Consider the following 25,192-nt stretch of genomic DNA (forward strand, 5'->3'; position numbering starts at 1 on the left):
AGAAGAGTACTAATAAATTACAAAAGTTTAATATGTGGGTACACGTAAGCGATTTTTTTTCACGTTTCTCTTTAATGCAGAAATGCTACTGGAGCATCTATATGCATTTCTGCATGAAAAAAAAAAATCCGAAAAAAATGTCGCAAACGTTTTTTAGGGGGGTTTGGACTGGATATTTTAAAACTAGAGATCGCATATAAAAGTCAATGAGAAATAAATATGTTTTTCTACTTGGCTTGCATTTGGTGTTAGGGGGAAACGGTTTCTCATTGTGTGACTTATTTACATAAAGCCGGGCCCAGGGTCGAACCCTTGTCCGGACCATGGCCAAAAATTATAGATTTTTGTTATTTTTATTATATTTCATTTATTCGGAAAAATATACATACATTCGCAGGTTTGTAAAATCATGAAAAGTGTCAAGCGATCACTGGTTGACGTTTTACAGGAAAAATGCTTTTTTTGTTCCTGTACATTTTGTTGTTACTCACTATTTACTGTCACTTCAGAGAGAAATTTTGCTGTTTGACATTTTTACAGGATTTCACACGAAAAGTATTGGATCAGAGCTAAAAATACTTTTATTGGGTAATTTCTGCGCATAAACAACCGATTTATCAGCTGTTTATGAAACTTTAAAAATATTACAGGTTTTGCATTTACATACTTTCTTGGATATTTTTTCTATTAGTGAATTCTCAGAAATTGAGTTACTGGTGAGTTCCTGGCAAGTTAATGGCTAATTTTTACATGAACAAACCTGTTGTCTGGCTTTACTTTTGTTATGCGAATACTCGGAAGTGAAACCCATTATTTGCAATCTCTGTTTAAAAACTTTGTAACACACATACGAACATATGTACGCACAATGCAATGGAAATATTTTAATTGGGCTTTTTATAAATTACCTTAGTATCTCCCAGATCATCTGCCGTTGTCTGTATGTTATAAGTTCTCCGTTTACGTTGCCCTTTTACATGTGGAGACGAACTGCGTCTGTCTGTGTTGTAACTCCTAGATGCGATGCTGGTTTTACCTTTTCGAAACGATTTTTTCTTGGTTGGGCAGGTGTGCGCTGTGGTATCTGTGTATTTAGCGTTGATATTTTGCAACAAATCCGAGTTACTTCCTGTCGATGTCAATATTGACGACGACGCTGACGAAGAGTACGACGATGTGGAGCTAACGGAAGTACTTTTATGCCTACTTACATGTACCCAAGGCCAGGGTAACGATGCTTGTGATTCCGAAACCTGTGGAGTCACCAAATTCGCCCAACAACTATTACAATCAAGATTAATGCTTTTAATACTGCTAATACAGTCGTGTTGATTGATAAGAGTGACGTCTGAAACTGGCTCAACAATTTTTGGTGATGTTGACGGTGCGTGTTGCTTGAGCTGAGTTTTAGCTCTGTGCGAAGAAAGAGCAATCGAATTGTCAGCAGAGGACGCGTCGCAATTATTATTATTATTATTAGATGATGGTGTACAACTGCTGTTGGCATCTAATATTATGGTATTATTATTATTAACCAAATCTTCGACATTCATTAAACAGTTATCAGCTTTAGCCACTTTTTGGTTTGGCAAAGGTGGTGCGATAATATCTAGATATATTGGGTTCGTTGAATCAGAATCTAAAAGACTTTTATTTTTTGTAGTAATATTCCTCTTATTATTCTTCTTATTATTCGAGAACGTGTGCTGTTGTTGACTATGGTGGTAACGATGCTGATAGAACTTCTTGCGATTTGAAAGTGATGTAGTTGGGATATTGTATAGCATGTGTGAATGTGATTTTTTAACACTTTTGTTATTTAAATCACACTGTTTGGGTGTTTGTAGCGATTTAACGCTGTCGCTACTGTTATAACTGTTCCCTTTATAATACCTCATTTTTGGTGACTCGTTTTGTACAATATCCGTGTTCATTTTGGAAATAGATGAGTTGGTCTTTAAAAAATTGTTTTGATTTTGACTCTTAGAAGTTGTTGCATTTGTTAGTGTTATGATTTTCATGTTGCCTGCAACCATTTCAATCTGAACTGATATCAATTAAATAAGAAACTAAACAAAGCTAACTCATTCGGGTTTAAAACCAAAAAGCGAATGTGTGTAAATTGTGAACGCCTATATTACGAATATCGCCCAGTTGCTGAGGGTTTCCTGAAATTTAAAAACCCATTTAGTAGGCGCACCTTTTTTAAGAGCTTAGCTTTTCATTTTGAGTATTTTTTTTATCGAAAACATCTCTATCTGAAACGAAATAATAATAAAAAGCGATCTGATATAAAAGTGGTAATTAAATAGATAGCGCTGGCGCACAAAAGAAAAAAAAGTTGTTCCAAGTTGCATTAATGCAAAGCATCAGCCTCTTTTATTTCTGAACTATAACTGATGGAAAAGTCCAATATGCGCAACCACGTTCAAATGCCGAATTGGAACTTAGTTGCACAAATTGGACATTTCCATCAAATTTGGCTTAGAAATAAAAGAGGCTGATGCTTTGCATTAATGCAACTTGGAACTCAGCCTACATTCAACTTTTCTTTTTTAAGCCAAAAGCTACTGGTAAGGCTTATATAGGTAAATAAATATGTATGTACATATTTTTTATTGCGTAAGCTTTTTTGCATATATAATAATTACATAGGCGCGTATTGATGGTCTAAGTCGTAGGTACCAATTTAAAATTCACTTCTATTCATAGTCGCATTTTAGACTTCTACTAAGTAGCTTTAACTAAGTTTTACGAGTGAGAAAATGCATCGATATATATTATATTTTTATTAAATAATCGGCTCTATTATGGTTGTCGACGTCGACGTCGATGTAATTTTTTCATCCAAAAATAGCCCACGTAAGTCCAACTCCAGCTACTCTGACCACAGTATTTCGCGAGGAACACCTTTACGAGGCTATTTCTGGATAAAAAAAATGACATCAACGTCGACATTGACAGCCATAATAGGGCCGAATATCAAGTTTGATCATCCGTTTATGTAATTTTTGCTTTCATTGTATGTTTATGCAAAAGAAGAAGGTAATTCTTTTCTTGTTAATTGTGTTAAATAGGCAGAACAACCACAGTGCTGCGAAGTCGATGTTTCTCGAAAGCATGCTTTGTAACATACAAACACATTTCTAAATGTTATACACTAATTTACTAAAAAGACAAGTTAAGTTATTAAGTTATCTAAATCAGCAGTCAGAGGGTTAATAAAAAAAAATCGTTTATTATAAAAAATATAAGTTTTCCATTATTATTTTTATTTTATACATATATTGATAATTAATATCGTCGATGAATTTGCGAAACCGCCCATCGACCAGTTGCAAAATGGCCTAAATCGCCGTTGTGGCAAAAATGAAATTTGGTAACCCTGAACTACAGGCATCGAGATTTATGCATAAAAATCGTAAAATCGTTATTAAAAAAAAGATTTGTAAAATAATAATAACAAAATTATAGATTGGCGCTTACATATATGTTAGTGTTTGGCCGATCTTGTAAAATAATAGCTAGAGAAAATGCAGCCTATTAAGGCAATGCCTTCAGAGAAAACCCGTTTATTCGCTATCCTGTGAAATTATAACGCCGTAAGATAGGCAGGTATGTATGTACATGTCATCTTCAAAAGTGATATAAATCAAAATTTGGCATTTTGGATATTATGCACCAAGAAATTTATACAAAGATTTTATTTATTATCTTTTAGCAAAATCTGGAGTGCCCATATGATTAGCATGTTCTAAGAAATTGGTTTTCGCATTTCTGATGAACGTGTATTTTGAGTTTTGCCACCTTTGAAGATCATTGCGATATATAGCACGTTTAATAATATATTTCAAAATTTAAGTTTTGTGGGGAAAAAGCAATCAAAATTTGATCAATTCACGCAATGGAATACCAAAAGACCGTTTTCTCCGGGGGGAAGGGTTGTTGCACTTATACCCTACGCCTGTTTTCCGGTTTTTCCGGGGCCAAGAATCGCTATTCTGCACTTATAGCCCAAGTTTGAAATTTGGATTTATATGGTTTTCTTAGATGACCTATACTACCATTACAAGAAAATTACGAACATTAATAGGGAATTTAGATGAGGCGATTTTTCAGGCGATTTTTAGTTGAAAGCAACAATCGCCTGATGCAAACGGCCTTTCAAGTAATCGCTTTCAATGAAGTTGGTCGGTGCCTACTTTCGTTCAACTAATCGCCTGTGAAAGTTGAATCATATAAATTCCCTATATAAACAAGCAAATCGAAAGTCAACTCCGTTTAGCATGTTGAGGTGCTATCGTTTTGTCGCGGGCTGTACATATAACTGGACCTTCTAACGGGTCTAAAACATCTACATACATACATACTGAACCTACCGTACGAAATGTGTGAGCAAGTCCCGCTTTACATAGCAACCCACCTGCGTGCTTTTCTGACCGACTGGAATTCGGAGTATGCTTATTTAATTTTTAATATCTTCGAAGCGCCAAGCAATCCAATTTATTCTTCCATATCTGCCGCAAACGTCTTTGCTACATGCGTAACACATGTGTACATTTTCAACGCCGGCTTTACTGCACCGGGCTGAAGGAAAGCGGCTTATTAATGACAGGCGGTTTTATTATTAATGCACTCTTGTCCTTTTTACTTTAGTTTGACTACAAATACTTTTTTCGCGGCTTTAAATATTGTGCAAAATTTATTCTTATGATTTTCCTTGAACCCGTTTTCCTTCTTTCCGCGTGTGACTTTTCCAATTCTATTTGGCAGAGGCGGGTGTTTGCTTCAGAAGCCAGGGTTTCGTGCCGACAACTACGCACCAATAAAACCCTGTTTAGACTAAAGGCTAGAAAACACTATACAAGCAGCTTGACAAACTAAAATTGCCTATACAATATTATCTCTGATCCAGTACTCCATGAACTTACAGGATTTTACACGAACTTGCAGGAAGTTGGAGGAAAAATGTTCCCGTACTCCAAAATCCTGTAAATGAGAGCGACTTGCGAAGTTGCAAGATTTTACCCGAACTTTTTCTTCTGGTAAAATCATGAAAAGTGTCAAGCAATCACTGGTTGACGTTACTCACTTTTTACTCTCCCTTCAGAGAGTAATTTTGCTTTTTGACAGTTTTACAGGATTTTTCACGAAACGTATTGGATCAGAGCTATTATAGACATGAACGAAAGACACAAGATCACGCGGGAAGGAAAGAACGATAAAAGTTATTTTCTAGCTGCCGAAATCTCGACGCCATCTTTGTTGTAAGAAATAAACAACGAAGAAAACGGAGAAAACCGCGAAATTGTTGAACGCATGAAAAATCATTTTTATTATGCAAATTCTTCTAAAAAATCATGCCGTTGTGTTAAATTATTCTTTATCTTATGTGTACACGCGTTGTCACAAGCGAAAATGAAGAAAATTGCAGTAAAAAGCCACCACCAAATTGTAAACAACGAAGAAATGTAAATAAACGGCCAATGTCAAAATCGTTAAACTTTTTTCCTTAATGCGATTCTAACGGGCTACTCTCCTGCCCGCGTGATCTTGTCTTTTTGGTTCATGTATTATAGAAAATATAATTTTTTGCACGATAGGTACATCTGCAATTTTCATTTCGTATTGGCAATAACCATAAAAACCACATCCCGTTTGCAACCCATGCACCAAAAATACAAGATCACGTATTACCCCTGTCAGATATAGTTTATATACGATACTAGCATTGCATACATCATGTCTGGCTTTGTAAGGCCCTGTCTCCACAGGAAAACTCTGATGTCGTGATAACCATGTCACAAAATATATTTCCAATGGAGACCGTCTATTTCTCATGGGTTGCAATATATCGTCGCCTTGGTAAAAGATTGTCGTAAGAGCAATTTTGACGATTTTTAGTTTTAGATGCAGTTATACGCTTTTTTTCGATTGGTGTTATCAGTTTTTAGATATCTCCTTTAGTTTCCGAGATATTGACTACAGTTTTTTCGATAATTTAGTAAAAATTTAGTTAGTGATGCAGTCATATTAATATCTTAAAATTGGCGTTCTCCATTTTTGGATATCTTTAGTTTCCGAGATATTGAGTAAAAAGTGTAGTAAAATTAGTAGAAATTTTGATCACATTTTGTCGTATTTCATACAAAGTGGACAAAATTTTACTAAAGAAAATCCTTCAAAAACTCAGAACTAATTAACAATTAACAATAAAAATTAAATAATTTTGTGAACTAGTAATATTTTCAGAGATTTTGGAGAAAATCTATCTTCGCGTTTTTGGGAAATTGCATTCCAAACTTCAATCGCGATTTCTCACAATCTGCCGAAATTACATACGATAATCTTTTACCCAGGCGACGATATGTCAGCGCTTATTGCTGGACTTCTATTACTGGCAATTTGATAGTTTGACAGCCATATTTTCATTTGAAAGAAAGCGTGCTGGTGGTAGCATCGATGAAATTTTGATATTAAATCAAAATAAAAATCTGTTCCCTATTGGATTATTTAGGATATTTATGATTACGTTTTATGAAATTATTTTAACATACTATAGGTACGTGGGTTTAAAATCTCCAGTAAAAACATCCTTCCAGCCTTCGCGAACGCAACTTCAATAATTTACAGGTACGCGAATGCAACTGATATGTGCGACAATCTGTGCAGACATAAAACGTAGAAATACACGATCTTACGGTCTGCGCATACGTGAAAGTTCCGCGATACGCAGACTTGCCGGGTGGTGTGTTTTGAATATTACCAGAGAACCAATCTTGGTGTGGCCGCCACTATTCTAATAATGCATCTGGTAGCACTTATGTAGTGACAGGTAATCAGCTGTTATTTCATAACCTGCCCAATCTGTGGGTGTGCGTTTATCTTGAAAAAATATAAAAAACAATTGTTTTCCTAGAAAATTTGAATTGACATGTTAAGATTAGGCTTAAGTAATCGAATATGTGGAGGGGAGCAAATCTTTTCTACATGGAGTCGGCTGGCATCGACGTCGCCAGCATCAGCGGCCCCATCTGCTCTACCCAAATCTACACGCCCTGACGATGAGTACATAGATGAAGCTGTTTATCCAGAAATACAGGACTTATCATTTAGAGCACGCAAAAAACGTGAGTCTGAAAGTTGGCATGAGGAAATTCGACGAGTACCCACTGTCGAAGAGAAGCTTATTAAGATTAATATGCCGCGGTATTACGGATACAAGGTGGTTAAATTGAGCGACTCTAAAGTACCATATAATTCCCTGCCTGCTATGCAACATTACACCCGTACAATTTATGAAGATATTAAAATTTCTGGCAGCTCATCCGAAGGAGATTTAAGCGGGAGACAGAAGGAGTATCTGGCGTCAATGAAAACTGATCTACAAGATGCGATTGAGTATATCTACGACTATTATGGGTACATATATTATTTTTTTGTATCTGTTCATATTGTTTGTTCGTATAAATGAAAAAATAACTTTTTCTTAAAGACACGAGTACGGCGATAACTCCAACATAGAACCACAAGAACGAGAAAAGATTTTTGCCCGACTTATTGTTGAACAAGTTAACAGAACTCTTATCAATGTGTTATCCGCCGATTATGTTCATCTTCAAGAATTTGAAATCGATTATACTCCTAGGCATGAAGCTTCATGGTCAGTTGGTGGTATTAAACCACCAAAAAACGTTGTTAAAAGCATGGAAGGACGCGAATGGCAGAAATACATGGCGAATGATCCTTATAATAGATTTATGCAATATTCAGGCACGCCTTTTCTCGCTATTCGTCATCATAAACAACTTTCTCCCTGGAAGAATGAAACGGAATCGACCAATGCCGATCTAGCAAAAACCATACCTCGATTCAACTACGATCCACGTACTCTTGGATACGTTTCTGGACATCAGCATTTGACAAATATACCAGGTAGATCTGCAGAGATTGCGCTTCAAAACTAAGACTTAATTCTTTAACTTTTTCAGGTTTTTGGCCGGGTTCCACAAATCTATTTGGAAATATTTCCTATCAGTCCCGAGCTTTTCTGCAAATAAGGCCTGATACATATGGAGTTGAGGATTTCAAAGAAGCTTTGCATGCTCATGCCATTCAGAGCAGCTATTCTTGGCTATTGGCACAAGCTTGTTACAACGGTTTCAATACTTTTAATGAACTGACCTATCCAATGAATACACAAACGGTGCTGACTAATGGGCGGGATTGGTCATTTTACGAATATCAATTAAATACATTACTAGTGCATTCAAATCATGTTGATGATAATCCGCGAGTAAACTTCTGCCGTGGTACGCCGGAGCTGCAACTGTATAGTGAAATAAGTGACACTGGTAAAGTTGTCGATTTAAATGAAGATGTACTAAGGCACCTAATACGCTTTTACGTGAACGTCCCAGTGGTACAACGCTCTGAAAACGAGCTACACCCTTATTTGGGGCCAGATGTGAAGTATGTGGCCGATTATAAAAATGACGAGCAGCGACAATTTTTGGAACGTGTATTTAAGAACTTAATGTCAAATCGACCTCGTCATTTACCCCTTCCAGAAATCTACCTTTGGGAAAAGATCTATAAAATTGATAATAAAACTAGACAGATGGAAGCCAAACGTCGCTTCTTTGAGTTAGATATTAATCCTTGGGCTCGCAAATTGGATCAACATCAAAAGGAATATATACCACGAGCATTGCGCCCGGAGGGACCCAAGAGCAAAAAGAAGTGGAAACCAACTTTTTATCCATAGTTATGTGATAATTATGAAAAAATCAGTTGGTGTCGATTTAAATTAAAATAATAAAAATTGTCGAAAAATCATATTGCTACATATTGTGCCATTATAAATGCATATATCGCTCGTTTAATAATATAACGAAGTATTTCAAAATTTAAATTTTGTGGGAAAAGGCAATCAATGTTTTATCAATTCATATAGTTGGTATACAAAAAGACCGATGGGAAATCACATACATATCTTCGCCATATTTGGGAAGTTTGGTTATCTGTTAGACTGAACATATAGTACTACTCATCAAGTTTATTAATTACATAACGAAATCTCCAAAAACGTAAATTTTGATTTACATCTCTATATTATTAAACGTGCGATGTATATTTTTAACCGACTTCACAAAAAGGAGAAAGGTTTATATATATATTATGTATGTTACCGCATAACTTAGGACCACGTTAACCGATTTCTAAAATTCTAAAATTTTTTAAATGAAAGATGTTACCTCGGAGGTGGTCCCATATTAATTTGGTTTAAATCCGATCATCGGATCATGAAGAAATTAACGATACTCTTAACTTTTTATATGAGAATTGAGGTCGGTTTTGTTTTTTTGCTTAAAAATTACTTGTATGTATTACTATTTATTTTGCTCACACAACCCAATAAACATTGGGCTTGGTTAACAATTCGGAAATGAACAACAAATTTTTTTTCGAGTCTCACCTTCCATAAGGAATATGGAATAGGTTAGTATTCGATTCGAGAATTAGGCCATTCTCCAGCAAAACGGAACCTTAGTTATCCCATGTAAATATTTTACCTTCGTTATGAATTCAAAATCCAGCCCATATCGAATTTACATTTTAATGAGAGTGAAGAGAGTTTTTGGCACCTCTTTTCCAGCAGAAGCAAAACTTTTAGCCCCTTACTGTGACTGGCAAACATCTACATCGAATGCACTCGACTCTGGATACCAAAGTTTGAACTATCGTCAATAAAGGAGAAACTGGAAGCGGTTTTAGTGAAAAGCCGAAAGAAATCAGAGTCCGTAGAACCATTTCTGAGATACTTCGCCGACCTAAACGGGGTTAGATCGCCGAAACCACAGCCCTTGATCGGGTAAAACCCGAGTCATTCCGGTACGTAGAACCGGCTGTCGTGGGAATGGATAGAACCACAATAGCCCAACTTCGCTCTGGCTACTGCAGCAGGTTAAACTCATACCTGAGCAGACTAAACGCGGATATGCCAAATGAGTGTCCGGCATGCGGAGGGACTCCCCACGACTCGAAACATCTCTTCGCATGCCCGGAAAGCCCGACAACCCTAGCGGCTTTGTCCCTATGGATCGACCCAATGGAGGCTGCACGCTTCTTAGGGCTGCCGTTAGTGGAACTTGACGACAACGACTGAGATATCAACCGATCTGGGCGGGGTTGTTGTAGCCGCTACAACAACAACAACAGAGTCCGTAGAATTAATTGTTGGCAACGCGGCAATAAAATCAAGCCTGCATATCACTAGGAATGCTTATTGACAACAGGTTAAGCTTCCGACAACATGCGGAATATGCTACACATAAGGCATCGCAAGCTAGCAGTTCTTATCCAGAATGCTCCCTAATTTTGGCGGTCTAAGAAGTAGTAAAACGTTTCTGCTGTCGAACCTCTGACGATGCGGCACATTTTATTGCAGAAATGATTCCGTTGGACATTCTCACGGTTGAAACGAAGAGGTTTTAGGCAAAAATCGTTCTACTTCTGAACTAAGGTTGAATTTGAGTTCACAATTCAAAAGCCTTCAGAACTTTTCTCAGTTGCTCTGCCTGAGAGAAAAACACAACAACCACATGACAGAAAAGCTCTCAACTAGAACGGTAAATACAAGTCATACAGGCCGAACATCGTCCCGCGGTTGCAACCAAAGTATGGGGAACTGGGGGGACATGGGGGTATAGAAGATACACCCACAAATTTGGTCGCGACGACAGCAATACGTGTTCAGTATGCGACGCCCAGGAGTACCTAAAGTATGCGTTGCTCGAATGACCACGCTTTGAAAATGAGAGAAGCAGACTAAACATAGCTGCAGGAGAATATCTGTAGCCAAATAGTATTATACATGCGATGATAAAATCCGAAACCGTGTGGAATGCAATATGCGATGCAGTTGTAAACATACAACGAAAGCTGCGTTACTTCCGAGGCTGAAGATCGACAACGAGTGAGCAACAGTAGGGAAGTAGTACTAAATAGCTTTCTCATATAACAACGTACTATAAAACAAAAAAAATATTTATAATTCAACAGAATTGGTACTATACGTTTACCCTGAAGATCATTGCATTTACTGAAATTACATCCGGAGTAAAAATTATCCTACACTCATTGGCGGATTTACCATAAAGGCAATATGGGCAGGTGCCTAGGGCGGCAAAATTTAGGGGCGGCAAAATTTGCGTTGAAAAAAATTTTTTTTAGAATTATGTTGTACATTTTAAGACATCAATTTGAGATTCAATTACGCAATCAGAAGATAGGACAACACTGTTAGGTTTTTATTATACATAGCAATCGTCATTACTTGTGATAATTTTCATTATTATATGTAATTCTTCCCGTAATTCATGAAATAAATACAATTATAAAACTGAGGTAAAAGTACCCCTTTTTAGAACGAGTACGAGTACATTTAAATGATAATATTTAATAATACTAATTTAGTATTTTTGAAATTATAACTTATCAAGTGAAAAAACTTTGTTGATGATGGCTTTCTTTAAAAGTTGAAAACCTTTACTCAAGGCAAATACCACTTTTTCATCTTAAATTTGGGGTATTCACAACGGTGTCGTACGTGTCGTATTGTTGTATGTCGTAAACTTTAAAACCGAAAACCAAGTGATCTCAGCTGTAGGATTTTTTTTTTTTGGCAATCAGCTGTTAGTGTTTTTACTAAGGAAGTTGTACGACTGTATAAAATCTTGCGAATAAAACGAGATATTATTTTGTTTTTCCATTTTTATTGTGCTATTTCACCGCAATCGAAATTTTATACTTTATAACTTATCCTAAATTATAGTACTGTTATTTCAATAACTTAGTATTTGCCCTCTGTTGTTTTATATGTATGTAATTTAGCTTGTTGTTTGGTCTGATTGTTTTATACATCTAAACCACTGCACCAAATTTAAATTTGTGTTTTTTACAACCATAATTGTTTATGAATTTGTTTTTTTCGGTTTTTAGTTGATTGTTAAATTTCTTTTTTACATTGTTCCAATTTTGAGACTCTCTAACTTTTGATTAGCTTGTGAACTTTTTTCTTTAGTTTTATACTGTAAGTGTTTGCTTTTTAAATAACTACATATTTACTTTTAGAGTTCTTGTATTTTTTGTTTTTATAATCGCCTTCTATAAGAGGTTTGGTGTTGAATTATTTTCTTAAATTTATGCTTATTCTTAGTTCATAAAAACAATTTGTTAAACTTACATATTTATGTGGCCGTGATTTTGGGTCAGATGTTTTAAATACATATAACTCGTAAAAAATTCTGTTATTAAATTTATTGTGTGGAATGTTAATAAATTCAAAAATTTAATTTTTAACTTTTATGACCTGTGCTTTTCTAGCAAAATTTACCAGAATTCGTTTAGCGACCTGCTCTAAAGTTAGATGAATAGGCGCAAGTACAATTATGCAAACCCATGCCAGACTAAAAACTTAAGCTCCTGCCACATAAATTACTATAGGTTGCCCTATGAGGGTGTATAGCTAACTTAGGGTTTTAGGAAGATGCAGCTTGATATACTACTTAACCGTTTAGCGCCTGAAGCGAAAAGCCGGTTATTGTCTGTACCCTGTTTAGACAGACTTAGAGCCATTTCAACAATATTAGAGTGAACACTCTGCCCATGTACACCACCGCATTCGCAAAACATTCGTATCATTTGTTGCGAATGCGAATGGTAAAATGATGCGAATCATTCGTATAACGAGTGCGAATGCAAATATTCGCAACATCCCTGGTACATACATAGGTAGCTGCTGTAGCTTGATTGACCGGCTGTGATCTACCCTGGCATCTTAAAGTGCTCAAACGGCCCTACCGCCCGCTTATCTCGCTGACTGTTGGGTGAAAATATTCCTTGTCAGTAACCAGTCCGTGGAACTCGATCTTCTTTTATAGAATTATGGTTCCACTTGTAAGATAGGGGCATTCGAAAAGTGCTACCAAGGGTTTAGGTCAGAGTTGGCCAGCGAGAGCTTTCATTTTGTGCCTGCCCTATATAAATTGTGCAGATAGCTTTTGAAAGCTTTGGCACGCGTGCCTATGAAGAGGCCCACTATGGTTTGGGTGACAACAAACTCGGGTAGGATTTTCTTATAAAAAAAAATCCTTGATAAAAGGATTGCAAATTGTCGGCGTGGCATTAAATAATACACAAATGTTTTTAAGATATGCTGCTCCAGTCTACATAAGAGGCTGACAATGTATGCTCTAATTTTGCCTAAAAAATCATCTGCAAAAAAAATTAAAAAAATTACAGAAATTGAAGCAAAACTTATGGGGATATTTGAATGATCTAGGCGGCCATAAGTCAATTTTTCAAAATTTGAAGAAAATTTAAAAAAGTAGTCACATTCGATAGAAAACCATTCCCAGTGCGCAACGAACGTTCGCCGTTGACCGGAATCAGAATAAATATGTATTTTCATAGCGGAGGTAATGGCGCAATCAAGTGTTACATTTTTTTTTACTCTTTTAGCCAAGCAAAAGTTGAATTTAAAAGTTTAAAAATACCGGTTTTCAAAGAGAATCCTTTTTGCAATGGTTGTCGATTTGGGATTGCCGTAGTTCTAATCCTGGTTGGAATTTTTCTTTACCATTAAACAAAGTTCGGCCAAATGGAAAAAAATAAACTTTTTCGAAAGTTCAAAATTTCACAATTCCCCGAAGTTTTCCAAGTTAACTTTTTTAATATCTTAAAAATTATTAGAGTTATTAAAACCGTTTATTTTTAAAGGTGGTATTTGGGACTATATAAAAAAGATTAAAAAAAAAAACAATTTATTCCAAACTCTAAATTTAATAAAAAATTTAACTTTTTGTAGTTTCCAAAATTTTTTTTCCAAAGTTCAAAAGTGCATATCTTAAATAAACTTTTTCGAAAGTTCAAAATTTTACAATTTCCCGAAATTTTCCAAGTCAATTTTTTTGATATCTTAAAAATTATTATAGTTAATAAAATCGTTTATTTTTAAAGGTGGAATTTGGGACTATAAAAAAAAAAAATATTTGAAAAAAAAAATTATTCCAAACTCTAAATTTAATAACAAAATTTTAACTTTGTGTAGTTTCCAAAAATTTTTTTTCAAAAGTTCAAAAATGATCATTTAAGATCAGTTGGAAGCATTGTTCAAAAAAAAAATTTTGCCAAACCTTTTTACAAGTTTTTGCTTTTACAAGTTTTTAATTTCAAAACTCTCAAAATTTATGTTTTCTTTTATTTAACTTTTCTTTGTTGCACTAAATGTCGCCTTTAACGTAAATAATAGTTTTTGAAAGTATACTTAGAAAATCCGCTAAGTTTAGAGTTTAGCGGAGCTTTTGAAAAAAGCTTTATTTTTTACTTAGGCAGAAGTTCGTTATATGATAAAAGAAAAGCTCCAACGAAAATTCATCCAAATCAAAAATGTTCCATTTCAACCAAAGGTGGATTTGAAATTGAGTGACCCATATGAAAATTCCACTTGCATTATGAAAGCTTCAGTATGTACGGGCCACGCCATACAAAATAAAATAAATTACCTTAATATATATGTAGGAAGGCCCTAACTAACTTTCTTTCGTAATTCAGTTTCGTTCAAAAGTCGGTGCATTACTCACTGAGGGCCTAATAAAATTGGAAATCGACTACCACATCCTTGAAGTAGTTTCAGTATTTATTAAAAACCGGTGTAAGGAAATATTTCTATATTAAGGAATTTACCTGCGAGCTTGCGTTAGAAAATTTTCACACAATCAGTTTATCATAAATTTTTTTCTGCTTTAATGTAGTTGCAATTTTAAGTGGTAGGTACATAAAAACTGGAGGAGGAGGGGTGGGGCGAAACGAATTATTATTTTCTTCAGTTTTTTAAGTACAACTTTTTTCAATGTATTTTTGGTTTTTGCGGCCTGGCCTATCTTACAGTCGTAATTAAGTGAACAGTTTGCCCGCTTGTTTGTATGTATGTATGCGTGTGTTTTGGATTTCAATTTGCAGCGTTTTTAACAGTTTTTATATTTTACGGCTTTAGTTAAATGTTTTTTTTTTGTTTCGTTTTAGTTTTTTAATTAGTTATTTTTTTCGCATTAGGTCTTTGTTTAAAATTTGCGCTTACATATTTAATTTAGATATCTGCTTTACACAATTTTGCTGTTGTTGTTTAGTGGTTTGTTTTCAAATAAACCTACACAGATACAATCATATGTATGTATGCGGTTTATTTATCATTTATCATTTATCATTCATTGTTTTATTGTTTAGTTGACTTTTGTTGGCTTTTTTATTTCATTGTGCATTTTTGTGTTAACGCATTTGTTACATTGGCTATAACTACAAAACTATGTATGTATGTATGTATGTATGTATATACTTACTATTAGTAATTATGTATATTTATTTATTGTGTTGTCTTTTTATTGTTCCAAAAATATGTATGTACATGTGTATATGTCACGTGCTTATTTTATAAAAAAAGAAAACTAATTTCCATAAGAATCTATTCACATTTGATTTTATCGCATTTAATGCAAAGTATATAAGGACATACATACATATGACATAAATAAGTTCAAAAAGATATTTGCATTGGCAAACAAGCATTTAAAGAGTTGAAAAAATATTTATGTATGTATGTATGTATTATGTGTGAGTGAGCACTTAGAGGCATAGCGAGAGGTGTGTGTTTATATTTTAGTTATTTTATTTAAAATTTTTTTTACTTAATTACATAATTATTGATACGTATACATACATACATGCATATGTATGCATGTTTTATGAATGCACCGGCCTACGCTGTTTGACAATATGTAATTAGGTACATAACTACCGCAGTCGCCAGGATGTGTTTGAAGGAGAAACCGAATTTAGTTGAGGTTCTTATCTTTTTGTATTTATTTTTTTTTGTTAAAAGTTTTCTCTAAAAAAAAAGTGAAATTCGTAGTTTAGCCTGGCAGAGATTTTATTCTTAGTAACTCTACAAACAAAAAAAAAAATTGTTTATAAAAGAGGGAAGTAGTATCGAAACCAAAAAACAATTTAGAAACCTTTTTATATATCAACCAAACGATTGTCGTTGATGCGGTAAATGTTTTATTTTATGGGGCGCATATATATGTATGTATATGTGCACTTACGTAGGTGTGGGCGTAGATCAAACCAAATTTCAAGGTGACTTCTTTTGTGCCTTTTTGAGTTTTTTCTTTTTTTTTTATAGTTTTCAATGCACAATATAGTATAAATATAAACGGACGAAAAATATGCACAAAAGCTGTGTTCTTTCGAAACTTGTACGTGCTTTTTCTAAAAGTGCAAGTTAATGCGATTATGTACGGCGGTGTAGCATAGACAAACGGCAAAGTTAACGGAACATTTGGGTTGATCGAAATTGCACACTGACAGATGGCAGTATCGTTTCCTTAGTTATTGTTTTTATTATAATTGTAGTTGTTGTGGACTTTTTAAAAAAAATTTAACTCTACCAAACTTAATCAACTTGAAATATTAATAAGAAATAAAATAAAATAAAACAAAGTAAATTAAAATCTATATAAAAGTAAATAAAAAACTAAAAATAAAAATTAGAATAAAAAAAATAATTTTGGATAAATTGATTTAATTATAGTTGTTGTGGACTTAAAAAAAAAACTAAGCTAAAAAAATAGTTTAACATGAAATAATAATAAAAAAAAAAATAAAATATAGTAAAGCAAAATCTATAAAAAAAACTAAAAATGACAATTAAAATAAAAAAACTTAATGTTGTTTATCGAATTGGAGGACGCAGCTCTCACCACTCGGCTTTAGCGGTTGCACAACTCACTTGTTTCCTTTGTTTATTCTTATTTTTGTTTAAGAAGTTATTTTTTTTTTAATTCATTTATTTTCTTATATCTGGAAAATTCGTCAACCGATTAATGCAAGTGGTATACCGTACCAAATGAATTGAATGGCGATTGAATTTGCCATATTTTGTTAGTAAATATTTTTTCATTAAAATTGCAAGTTTTCGAGATATTTACAAAGATTTGAGAAAGGTTTTTTGTTTTTTTTTTTTTTGCAAAAATGGAAAATCTTTCGACTTAAATATATTGTAAAAAATATATAGGAAAATGACCTTCGAAAAATTTTCTTAAAAAAAATTTATATTTACAAAAAATATAGGACATTTAACAATTAACACCTTGGAGTCAAGCAAACGATGTTTCTGTAGCAAAGTGTGCTCTTTCAACTTTATTAAAAAAAAAACTATAAAAACAAAATAAATTTTTAAATTTCCTTAAACCTCTTAAGAATTTTATTAAGAGTACCTTTCAGTTAAAAAATAATGAAGTCCGTCAAAAATTTTAGGCTGTTGAACTTTTTGAAGAGTAAATTCAGAATAGAGTACCGCTTCACCTCTTTTACAGAGGGAGAGGAACATCTCCTCTGCGATGAAAAAATCAGAAATCACTTATTTATTTTATTTCAATTTAAAGTTCAATTCCTCTAAAAAACCATTACCCATAAAAATTAACCATTGTGATTACCCCATAGTGGAGTTAACTCTAGCCGTTGGAAATGCTTAATATTTCGAAAACTTAATTACATATGCTTCTGGTGGAAATGGCCCATAAAATTGAATGAAGAAAAATATCTTTTGTGTGTTTTTTTTTTTACTAAAAACGCTTCTGTTTCAGTTGTTTGTAAAAAAGTATGGATAAAATGTGTCTGCTCCAATGTGTGTTTCCAGTTGAAGCACATCGATGAATTATTACACTTATCTAAGTGCATGCAAGCGTGTTTTTTTCTTATATTATTAACTGTTTTTAATATTATTTTTTTTATATTCGAAATAAAATTGGATTAAATTCATTATTCACTATTTGCTGTTTATTATTTATTATTTATTGTTTTTTATTTATTTTTTTATCATTTACTATTTATAATTTATGTATGTATATTTATATATATGCGCACAATTCAATTGAGAATGCATATATGTATGTATTTGTGTTGTATGTTGTACATACATATACATATATGTATGTATGTATGTATGTGCACCACACACGTTGATTGCATATAATGCTCTTATTATTTTTTGCTCTATATTACAATTTAATTTTAAGGAAGACCATTGTTTTCTCGCTTTCAAATTTTCATATTTATTTGCACTTATGTATGTATATGTACATAAACGAGCACAATCTTAATTAGCGTTTTGTTTAAATACTAATCGTGAGTGTGTCTTTCTGTAGCAATGCATATGTATGTATGTATATAAATTTTTATATTAGAGTGGTTCAAAAGAATCGACTTTGTTTTCAAAATTTCTTTTGAAATATTTCCGGCATAGAGAAAAAAAGAAATCTGTCAAAAGGATATCATGAATTACATTAAAGTTTTTTTTTTTTTAATTTTCGGCAAAATATATACTTCGGGAAATATCATAGTTTTTCCTGAAAATTTTATAGTTTTTTATTCAGTGATAAATTTTAACATTTTGCCGAAAATTGAATGGAAAACGTTAAACTTATAATATGTTCGACTTTAACCTTGGAATTACTACTGGAGTGAATTTTTGGAAAATTCATAAGAAACTTTTTTGCAGCCTTCAATTTCCTTCAAAAATATATATGTATGTACAAATATCGCTCGCTGATTTAAAAACCAGTTATAAAATTTCAAAATTGAAAAAAAAAATGTTTCTTTGTTATATATTTAAATTGAAAATATAAATTCTCGATGAGTGTCTTTTTTCACTGTCCCGAAAATATTTCACAAGCGATTTAAAATAAGTAAATTTTTTTGAACCAGTGTAATCTATACATACAAATGTATGTATGTATGTATGTATGTATTTTATGTAGTATTCTACTAGGCTGTGGGAGAAAAAGATGCTATTAAAATTTGTTGGACATTTAAACGTGATTCGAGGTTTGTTTTTCCGTCATTCCGGCTTACTACCTAATTGCATTACTTTTTAATTCCGTTGTAATAAAAATAATTGGTACTCATCTAACCTAAAGTATGTATAAATATACGCAAGTGTCTCGCTTTAACCAAAACCGTTTTTTTTTTTTTAATTTATTTATCTACAAATACACGCACGTGTCAGGGCATTCATACTGTAATTACCTATGTATGTAGTTGGATAACAAAATTAAATTAATTTATTGACTTCGTCTTATACATACTTACATATGTACAATATACTTAATTTTTTAGTTTTGTATTTACATTTGATGATTTCCTATTATAACTGTGTACATATGTACATGCATATGTACATACTTGTATGTATGTTTGCGTAATTGCATATTTGCTAGGTATGGCTATTTGTTGCTCGATTGATACAAAGGCATGTCAATGTGACACAAATCATTATTCAAATTGCTTATAGGTATGTAGTATTATATCATGTATGTATATATTGTACGTATGTCTATGCGATTATATATGTATAGGCGTGAGTATAATGCTATTTTGTTGCGCCTATAACTATGCTAAGACTCAATGACTAGAAAATTTATTGTTTATCGTTTGTTTTTTCAATTCAAATGCACAAGGTTTATGCTGCATAGCGCTGCTGTCAAATTGGAGACATACAGCAATAAAAAAAAAACTCACTGCATGACTAGTGTAATAACTAGAACTCGATTCTCAAAAAGATCGACGATACCCGATTTCTTTAAATATCGATACTGAGTACTTCAAAGTACTCAGTACTCACAAAAGAACTTCAAAAAATACCCGATCCTTAAATGCCGGAAGGCGAACCCGGGCAATCGTCGTCAAAGCCAAATATCCATGGCAGCAAGGTGTCATGAAAAGTGGTCAGACGATTGATAGGGCTCTCGAGAGACAGAGAAAATTATGCGTTTGAAGCGAACGATTGCGAAAAAATGGCCGGAATGGTATGAGTCATTGACTTTCCATCTTAAAATTAATGAATAAATAAACGAATTTAAAGCTGATATTTAGGGCCATAAAAAAATTACAGAATTTTCAAATTGAAAGCGAGAACTAATAAACATTTTTGGCAAATTTTTTTTTTATATAATACCTGTAACTGAACTTAAGAGATGCTGAAAACTTCAAGATATACGTTTTTGAACCTTGAAGCAATTTTTCGTTTTGTTAAAAAATTTTTTTATCTAACTTAAATTTAGAGTTTGTGAGAAATTTTTTTTCAAAGTTCAAAGACTCATGCTAACAAAAAAACACCTTCAAAATTTCGGGATCTTTTAAGACCAGTGTATAAAAAAGGTAAAATTCATACAAGTTTTTGTATTAAAAATTTTTTAAATTTCACAATTCTCTAATTCTTTTTTGTTTTGCGAATTTTTTGAGACCAAATCCATTCTTGCATGCCATTTTGTTACATATTTCGAAATCTTTGGGTTGCAATTTGACAGGTGTCGAGGTTAGCTCCCAAACCAAAAGTGTTCTTTGTTTAAATTATGAAAACCTACTATAGAAGTATGTATTCTGACTTTTTGCGCTCCAAGAAGTGTTTAAAGTCCATAAAATTGTTCGTGATACGAAATCTCCGATTTCTCGACCTTCTCGTGAATTTCAACTTGGATATTTCCTTATAAATTCGAATGTATTGTCACTCAGTTACAAAAAAATGCAGCTAATATTTGCTGAAATAGTATGTAGATATGTATGGGAGCTCTGAATACGAAAACCTTAAAACCGACTACAAATACTCTTTAGATCGTGCCCCTAAAATATCCTCGCCTATTTACAACAGCGTTTTCTTATTCTAATACTGGATTTCCACTGGGCCTTAAATGAGAAGAATTTTTGCCATTTCAATGAATCGTCGTATGCCATGAACTTTATTAAGGCTAAACGAGTTTTTAGCGATTTTACCATGCAAATCATATGAGTCATGTTATAAATTCATAAAGCCTCCAATTTGAGCAAAACGTTATTATGTACATATGTATGTACCAATTCATAGGGTGTATGAACACTTTTTATATTTTTTCTTTTGTGTAAAATAATTTATGCTTTGAGTATAAACTATAAGCGATTGGTATTCATTTGAAGTGAATGTTATAAAAAATAGTTTTAAAAAGTACTTAATGGTAATGAGAAGTCGTAGGATAAAGCTCTTAAAAATAGCGTCAACTTAACCGAGACTTTCGAAACATTCAAAGGTTTATTTCCAAAAAAAAGTGCTAAACTTGCATGAATGTTACACGATCAAGAACCTGCTCTCAAGTTGCAATACACACTCACACTGAATCGATATGAATTTTTCCTTTCTAGTCGTGTGGCAACTTGAACGTCAAGTCAAAACAGCTGATTTGTCAATTCTAATGAATTTTGACATGAAGCGTGTGTGATAAAATTGAAAGCAAGTTCTCGATCGCGTAAGCTCATGGTTAAACAACGTTTCCACATACCCCAAATTGCGCAGTTCCGATTATAAAGTAGCTGTTACACGCAACAAGAACAGATGGTTTTGAAAAGTCTTTCCGACTCAAGAATTTTTGAAAATGATTGCTGGAGCATTTACGCAAAGTGACTTTGGAACGCTGAAAAATTTACTAAAAATGCTTAAATGAGCCCAAAATGTCTATGCATTAATATTTAAATACTTAATTTTTGAAGAATAAATGAATTAAAATTCCCGTATCATACGGCAACACTCGGCTGGTTTGACAATACTCTTAGCAGAAATCAAAATTGCTAGTGCAGCACGAAAGCGAAAGTTGAAATAATTTCTCGAAAGAGATTTGCGTTCTTTCAATTGCAGTTACACCCTGCAACTTTTATTTCCGAAAGTGATTACTGCAAATCTGCGAAAAGAATTTCGCTTTCGGTTTTTGATAGCAAACTGCATAGGATAAGCGCTTTCATTGCCACTTCTAGTCGCAGTTTGAATTTCCATTCGAATTTGCCACTTGTAAACAATTTCGGCGCACAGATCTTTCTATGACCCACTTTAGAAGCGTATCACAATTTCAGCTGTGATTTGTTGCTCGTGGAAACGCACTATTAAATCTTCAAGTAAAAAGAAAAAAAAAACAGCACAAAAAAAATACAGTTTTATTAAAGAATTTTGTAAATTTGCTGATCAGGTTTTTTCACAGTTTTTTTTTTTTATATTTTCAGCATATATATGTACATATAAGCATTATACCGATTAGCTTCAAATGTGCCGCTGATCTCTCTTATATTTAACTCAACCTAGACTAGTTTATAATAAATTATTATTTTTTTATTTCAATTAATTTTGCTCACTATATGTTATTGTATTTGAAATACTTATTTAATAGTTTTACATTCTATATAACTACGCACGAATTTTGTTAACTTTTTGCTGTTTAAATTGCATCAAAACATTAGTAATTTACAATTGGCTACGCATGTAATTCAACGACTTACAGCTAATTCAATGTATCAATCATAATCATAAGTTTTTATAACTATGATTTGAAAAAAAATTTTTTTCAAATACTTTTTTTCGAGTTTAATTTTTTTTGCCGATTATTCGTACGGTTTCATGCTTTTGTTGCCTATGTATGTAAGAATGTAGAGTATTACTTTTATTTATATGTAAGTACGTAGGTATGTGTGGATGTCTGTGTGTTTGTTTGTAAGTAATACCTGCAATTTCTATACTTTTTGGCTACTTTATAAAATAGTTAACTTTATACTTTTTCGATATTAAGTATGTATGTATGTATGTATGTATTTGGTTTTTATCGAGTATTTTCATTTTGTTCACACGATAGATATCAACTTGTGTTGTCGGCTTGAGTAAGAGTCGTGAAAATTTCGGGAAAGTTAATAGAATATTTTTTAGATGTTGTTATCGTTTCACTTCACATATTCTCTTTTGGTTTTTTTTTTGTTTTTGTGTTTGCTTTTTATTTTACAAATTTTATTATGCTATTAATTTTTTATGTCAGTGAAATTCATAGCTCTGCTAAATAGTTAGTTTTGAAGCATGTTATATGTACTACATAGTTATGTATGTATGTATGTATGTAAGTATGTTTGAAGATAGTTTCGCTGTATGTGTAATATTTTAGCTATCATATTATGTAAGCGCTCATTCATCTAGATTATTGCGTTTGTTTAACTCTATTAAAACTATTTGTTTTCTTAAACAAGCTTCACATCGTCTTATACATACATACATATGTATGTTCATATGTGTATGTATGTATGTTCTACTTTTGCTTTGATTTTCTGTTATCACATTCTCTATGTCAATAAAACTCGCAATAAGTATGCGCCCCTTACAGCATGAATTCGGTAAAATATTAGTGTTTATCGTAAATTTTATGAATGCAGAAAAATTCAAAATCGGCTTGACAAAAATTTAATCTAATGGATTTATTCAAAGTTAAGTGAAGTGACATACTAATTTAAATTTTGTTTTAGCAATTTTGATTTGTTGTACTGCTTGTGCAAATATGGAAGAGCAATAAAGGACGTAGGATTCCAAGGGACCAAAGAAATTTGATTTTTGTCGGGGACGACAAAACTTGGAAGTGCTTCAAGAGCCTAACCCTGCCATAAGTACCTGTGGATCGAACAACACTGCAGGTAATCTTTCTTCTCAACAACGCCAGCCAGCTTACACACTATAGCAAGGCGACAACAGTCTTCTTAGTACTAAAAATTCGAGTGGACCCCAAGAGAGGAAATGTCTTACTGTGAGAAGCATAACGTTTGGCTTTGAGAGCGTTAGCAAACTCCGTACTGCGTAGGTGTGCAGTAGGAATGTTAGGTCCCTAAAATCCCGGGACTCTTGGCATATAATGTTTGGTGCATAAATACTGGTTCGTTATTGCAAATGTCCTTTTGAAATTTTATCCTTGAAATTTCGCAATATTTATTTTTGGCAAAATTATACGTTAAGGACTTATATAAACTCGATAATATCCTCGAATGTCGTCTTTCTAACTTTATCAGCTAAAAAAATTACCTATTCGTCCTTTTGAATCCAAAATTTTTAATTTTTTTTTTAATTCTAAAGAAATTTCCGCCTTCATTTGGTACCCATATTTTTATTCTACATTGCATTGAATTTTTTAAATAATTTTTGAAATCAGTCATATCTTTGAAATTACAAGGCCAAAGAGAAAAAATAAAAATGCCACTTTAAATAAAGAAAGTAGCTTTCAAATCCATTTATTTATTATTTATTTTATGGCAGGAGAGCTTCTCAAACAATATGGAAGCAATTTTTTTGATTTAAGTTGTTGAAAAGTAAGGAATATCTAAATCCCGGGACTAATTCTGGGATCCCGGAAAAAATTAACATCCCTGCCATGGTCACTCGCGGAAGACAGGAATCGCAGGGGAAGTTTAATAATCTGGACCGCTTCACCTAAATAATACTATTTCAGATCTCTTTCTAGCATACTCGTCCGCTTACTCATTTCTCGGAATGATTATTTTGTTGTTGTTGAAGAGCTTGTAAGCATCTTCGACATTCTTTAACGCATTTCGAATTAGTCGTTGCCGACCCCAAGGCTTTGATGAGAGATTGACTGTCAACAACGAAGTCAAGTTTAGAGGTAGCTAGGTAAATCATGCTTACCAGCTTTGCCGATATTTCAATTACATGTCATCTCAGCCCGGAATACGCAGCAGTGATCTGAGAGTGTTTAGTACCCTCTACAGGTAGTTCTCAAGGGAAGACGCCAGATCCCTACCTATGTATGTCCACTTTGGAGCCATCCGTGAAAATAAGGATTTCGTCAGCGTCTAGAAAAATATTTAACTTCCAGCTACTGTACTCAACATTCATTCTGTTGTTGTTGTTGTAGCGGCTACCAAACCCCACTCGAGTCGGCTCATCTATCTGCGTTGTCGTCTGGTTCAGCTAAGGGAAGGCCTAGGGAGTGCGCAACGTCAACAGTAGCTGTTCATAGGGACAGGGGCGTTAGCTGGGTGGGGTTTTGGGGGGCATGCGAAGAGGTGCTGTGAGTTAAGTGGCGACTCTACGCATGCCGTGCACTGGTTGGTCACATCTTCATTTATTCTGCTCAGTTATGAATTTTGCCCGCTGCAATAGCCAGAGCGAAATTGGGCTATGGAGAGGAGGGTGGTGTGACCGTAGCAAGTTGCTCGTAGTCTGTTGAACGCCCGAATCGCCGAATGCTTTTAGCCGCGACAAGTGGATTGTCCATCTTATCTTCGTAGCAGA

At 33.5% G+C, this 25,192-nt stretch overlaps 2 protein-coding genes across 2 annotated transcripts; one reads left to right on the forward strand and one right to left on the reverse strand.

Annotated features, from left to right (window-relative positions):
• Positions 1 to 722: 722 nt before the first annotated feature.
• LOC118753216 (putative uncharacterized protein DDB_G0282133) lies at positions 723 to 4,762 on the reverse strand. Its single transcript, XM_036488093.1, has 2 exons — positions 4,424 to 4,762; positions 723 to 2,258 (listed from the first exon to the last, which is right to left on the reverse strand). Exon 2 carries the CDS (start codon positions 2,034 to 2,036, stop codon positions 885 to 887), a length of 1,152 nt encoding a protein of 383 aa, XP_036343986.1. The 5' UTR covers positions 2,037 to 2,258; positions 4,424 to 4,762; the 3' UTR covers positions 723 to 884.
• A 2,058-nt stretch (positions 4,763 to 6,820) lies between these two features.
• On the forward strand, positions 6,821 to 8,840 carry LOC118753217 (39S ribosomal protein S30, mitochondrial-like). The gene is made up of 3 exons (XM_036488094.1): positions 6,821 to 7,422; positions 7,496 to 7,935; positions 7,992 to 8,840. Exons 1-3 carry the CDS (start codon positions 6,935 to 6,937, stop codon positions 8,765 to 8,767), a joined length of 1,704 nt encoding a protein of 567 aa, XP_036343987.1. The 5' UTR covers positions 6,821 to 6,934; the 3' UTR covers positions 8,768 to 8,840.
• Positions 8,841 to 25,192: the final 16,352 nt, after the last annotated feature.

This window comes from Rhagoletis pomonella, unplaced genomic scaffold (genome assembly GCF_013731165.1).
Source record: "Rhagoletis pomonella isolate Grant_MI unplaced genomic scaffold, Rhpom_1.0 Rhpom_scaffold_02219, whole genome shotgun sequence".
Taxonomy (NCBI): Eukaryota; Metazoa; Arthropoda; class Insecta; order Diptera; family Tephritidae; genus Rhagoletis; species Rhagoletis pomonella.

Bases quoted from the DNA above. Each gene is read 5' to 3' on its own strand.
- LOC118753216 (XM_036488093.1), bottom strand. From the start codon at position 2,036: ATGGTTGCAGGCAACATGAAAATCATAACACTAACAAATGCAACAACT.
- LOC118753217 (XM_036488094.1), top strand. From the start codon at position 6,935: ATGTTAAGATTAGGCTTAAGTAATCGAATATGTGGAGGGGAGCAAATC. The intron at 7,423-7,495 runs GTACATATATTA...TTTTTCTTAAAG, and splicing joins TATATCTACGACTATTATGG to ACACGAGTACGGCGATAACT. The intron at 7,936-7,991 runs GTAGATCTGCAG...TAACTTTTTCAG, and splicing joins GCATTTGACAAATATACCAG to GTTTTTGGCCGGGTTCCACA.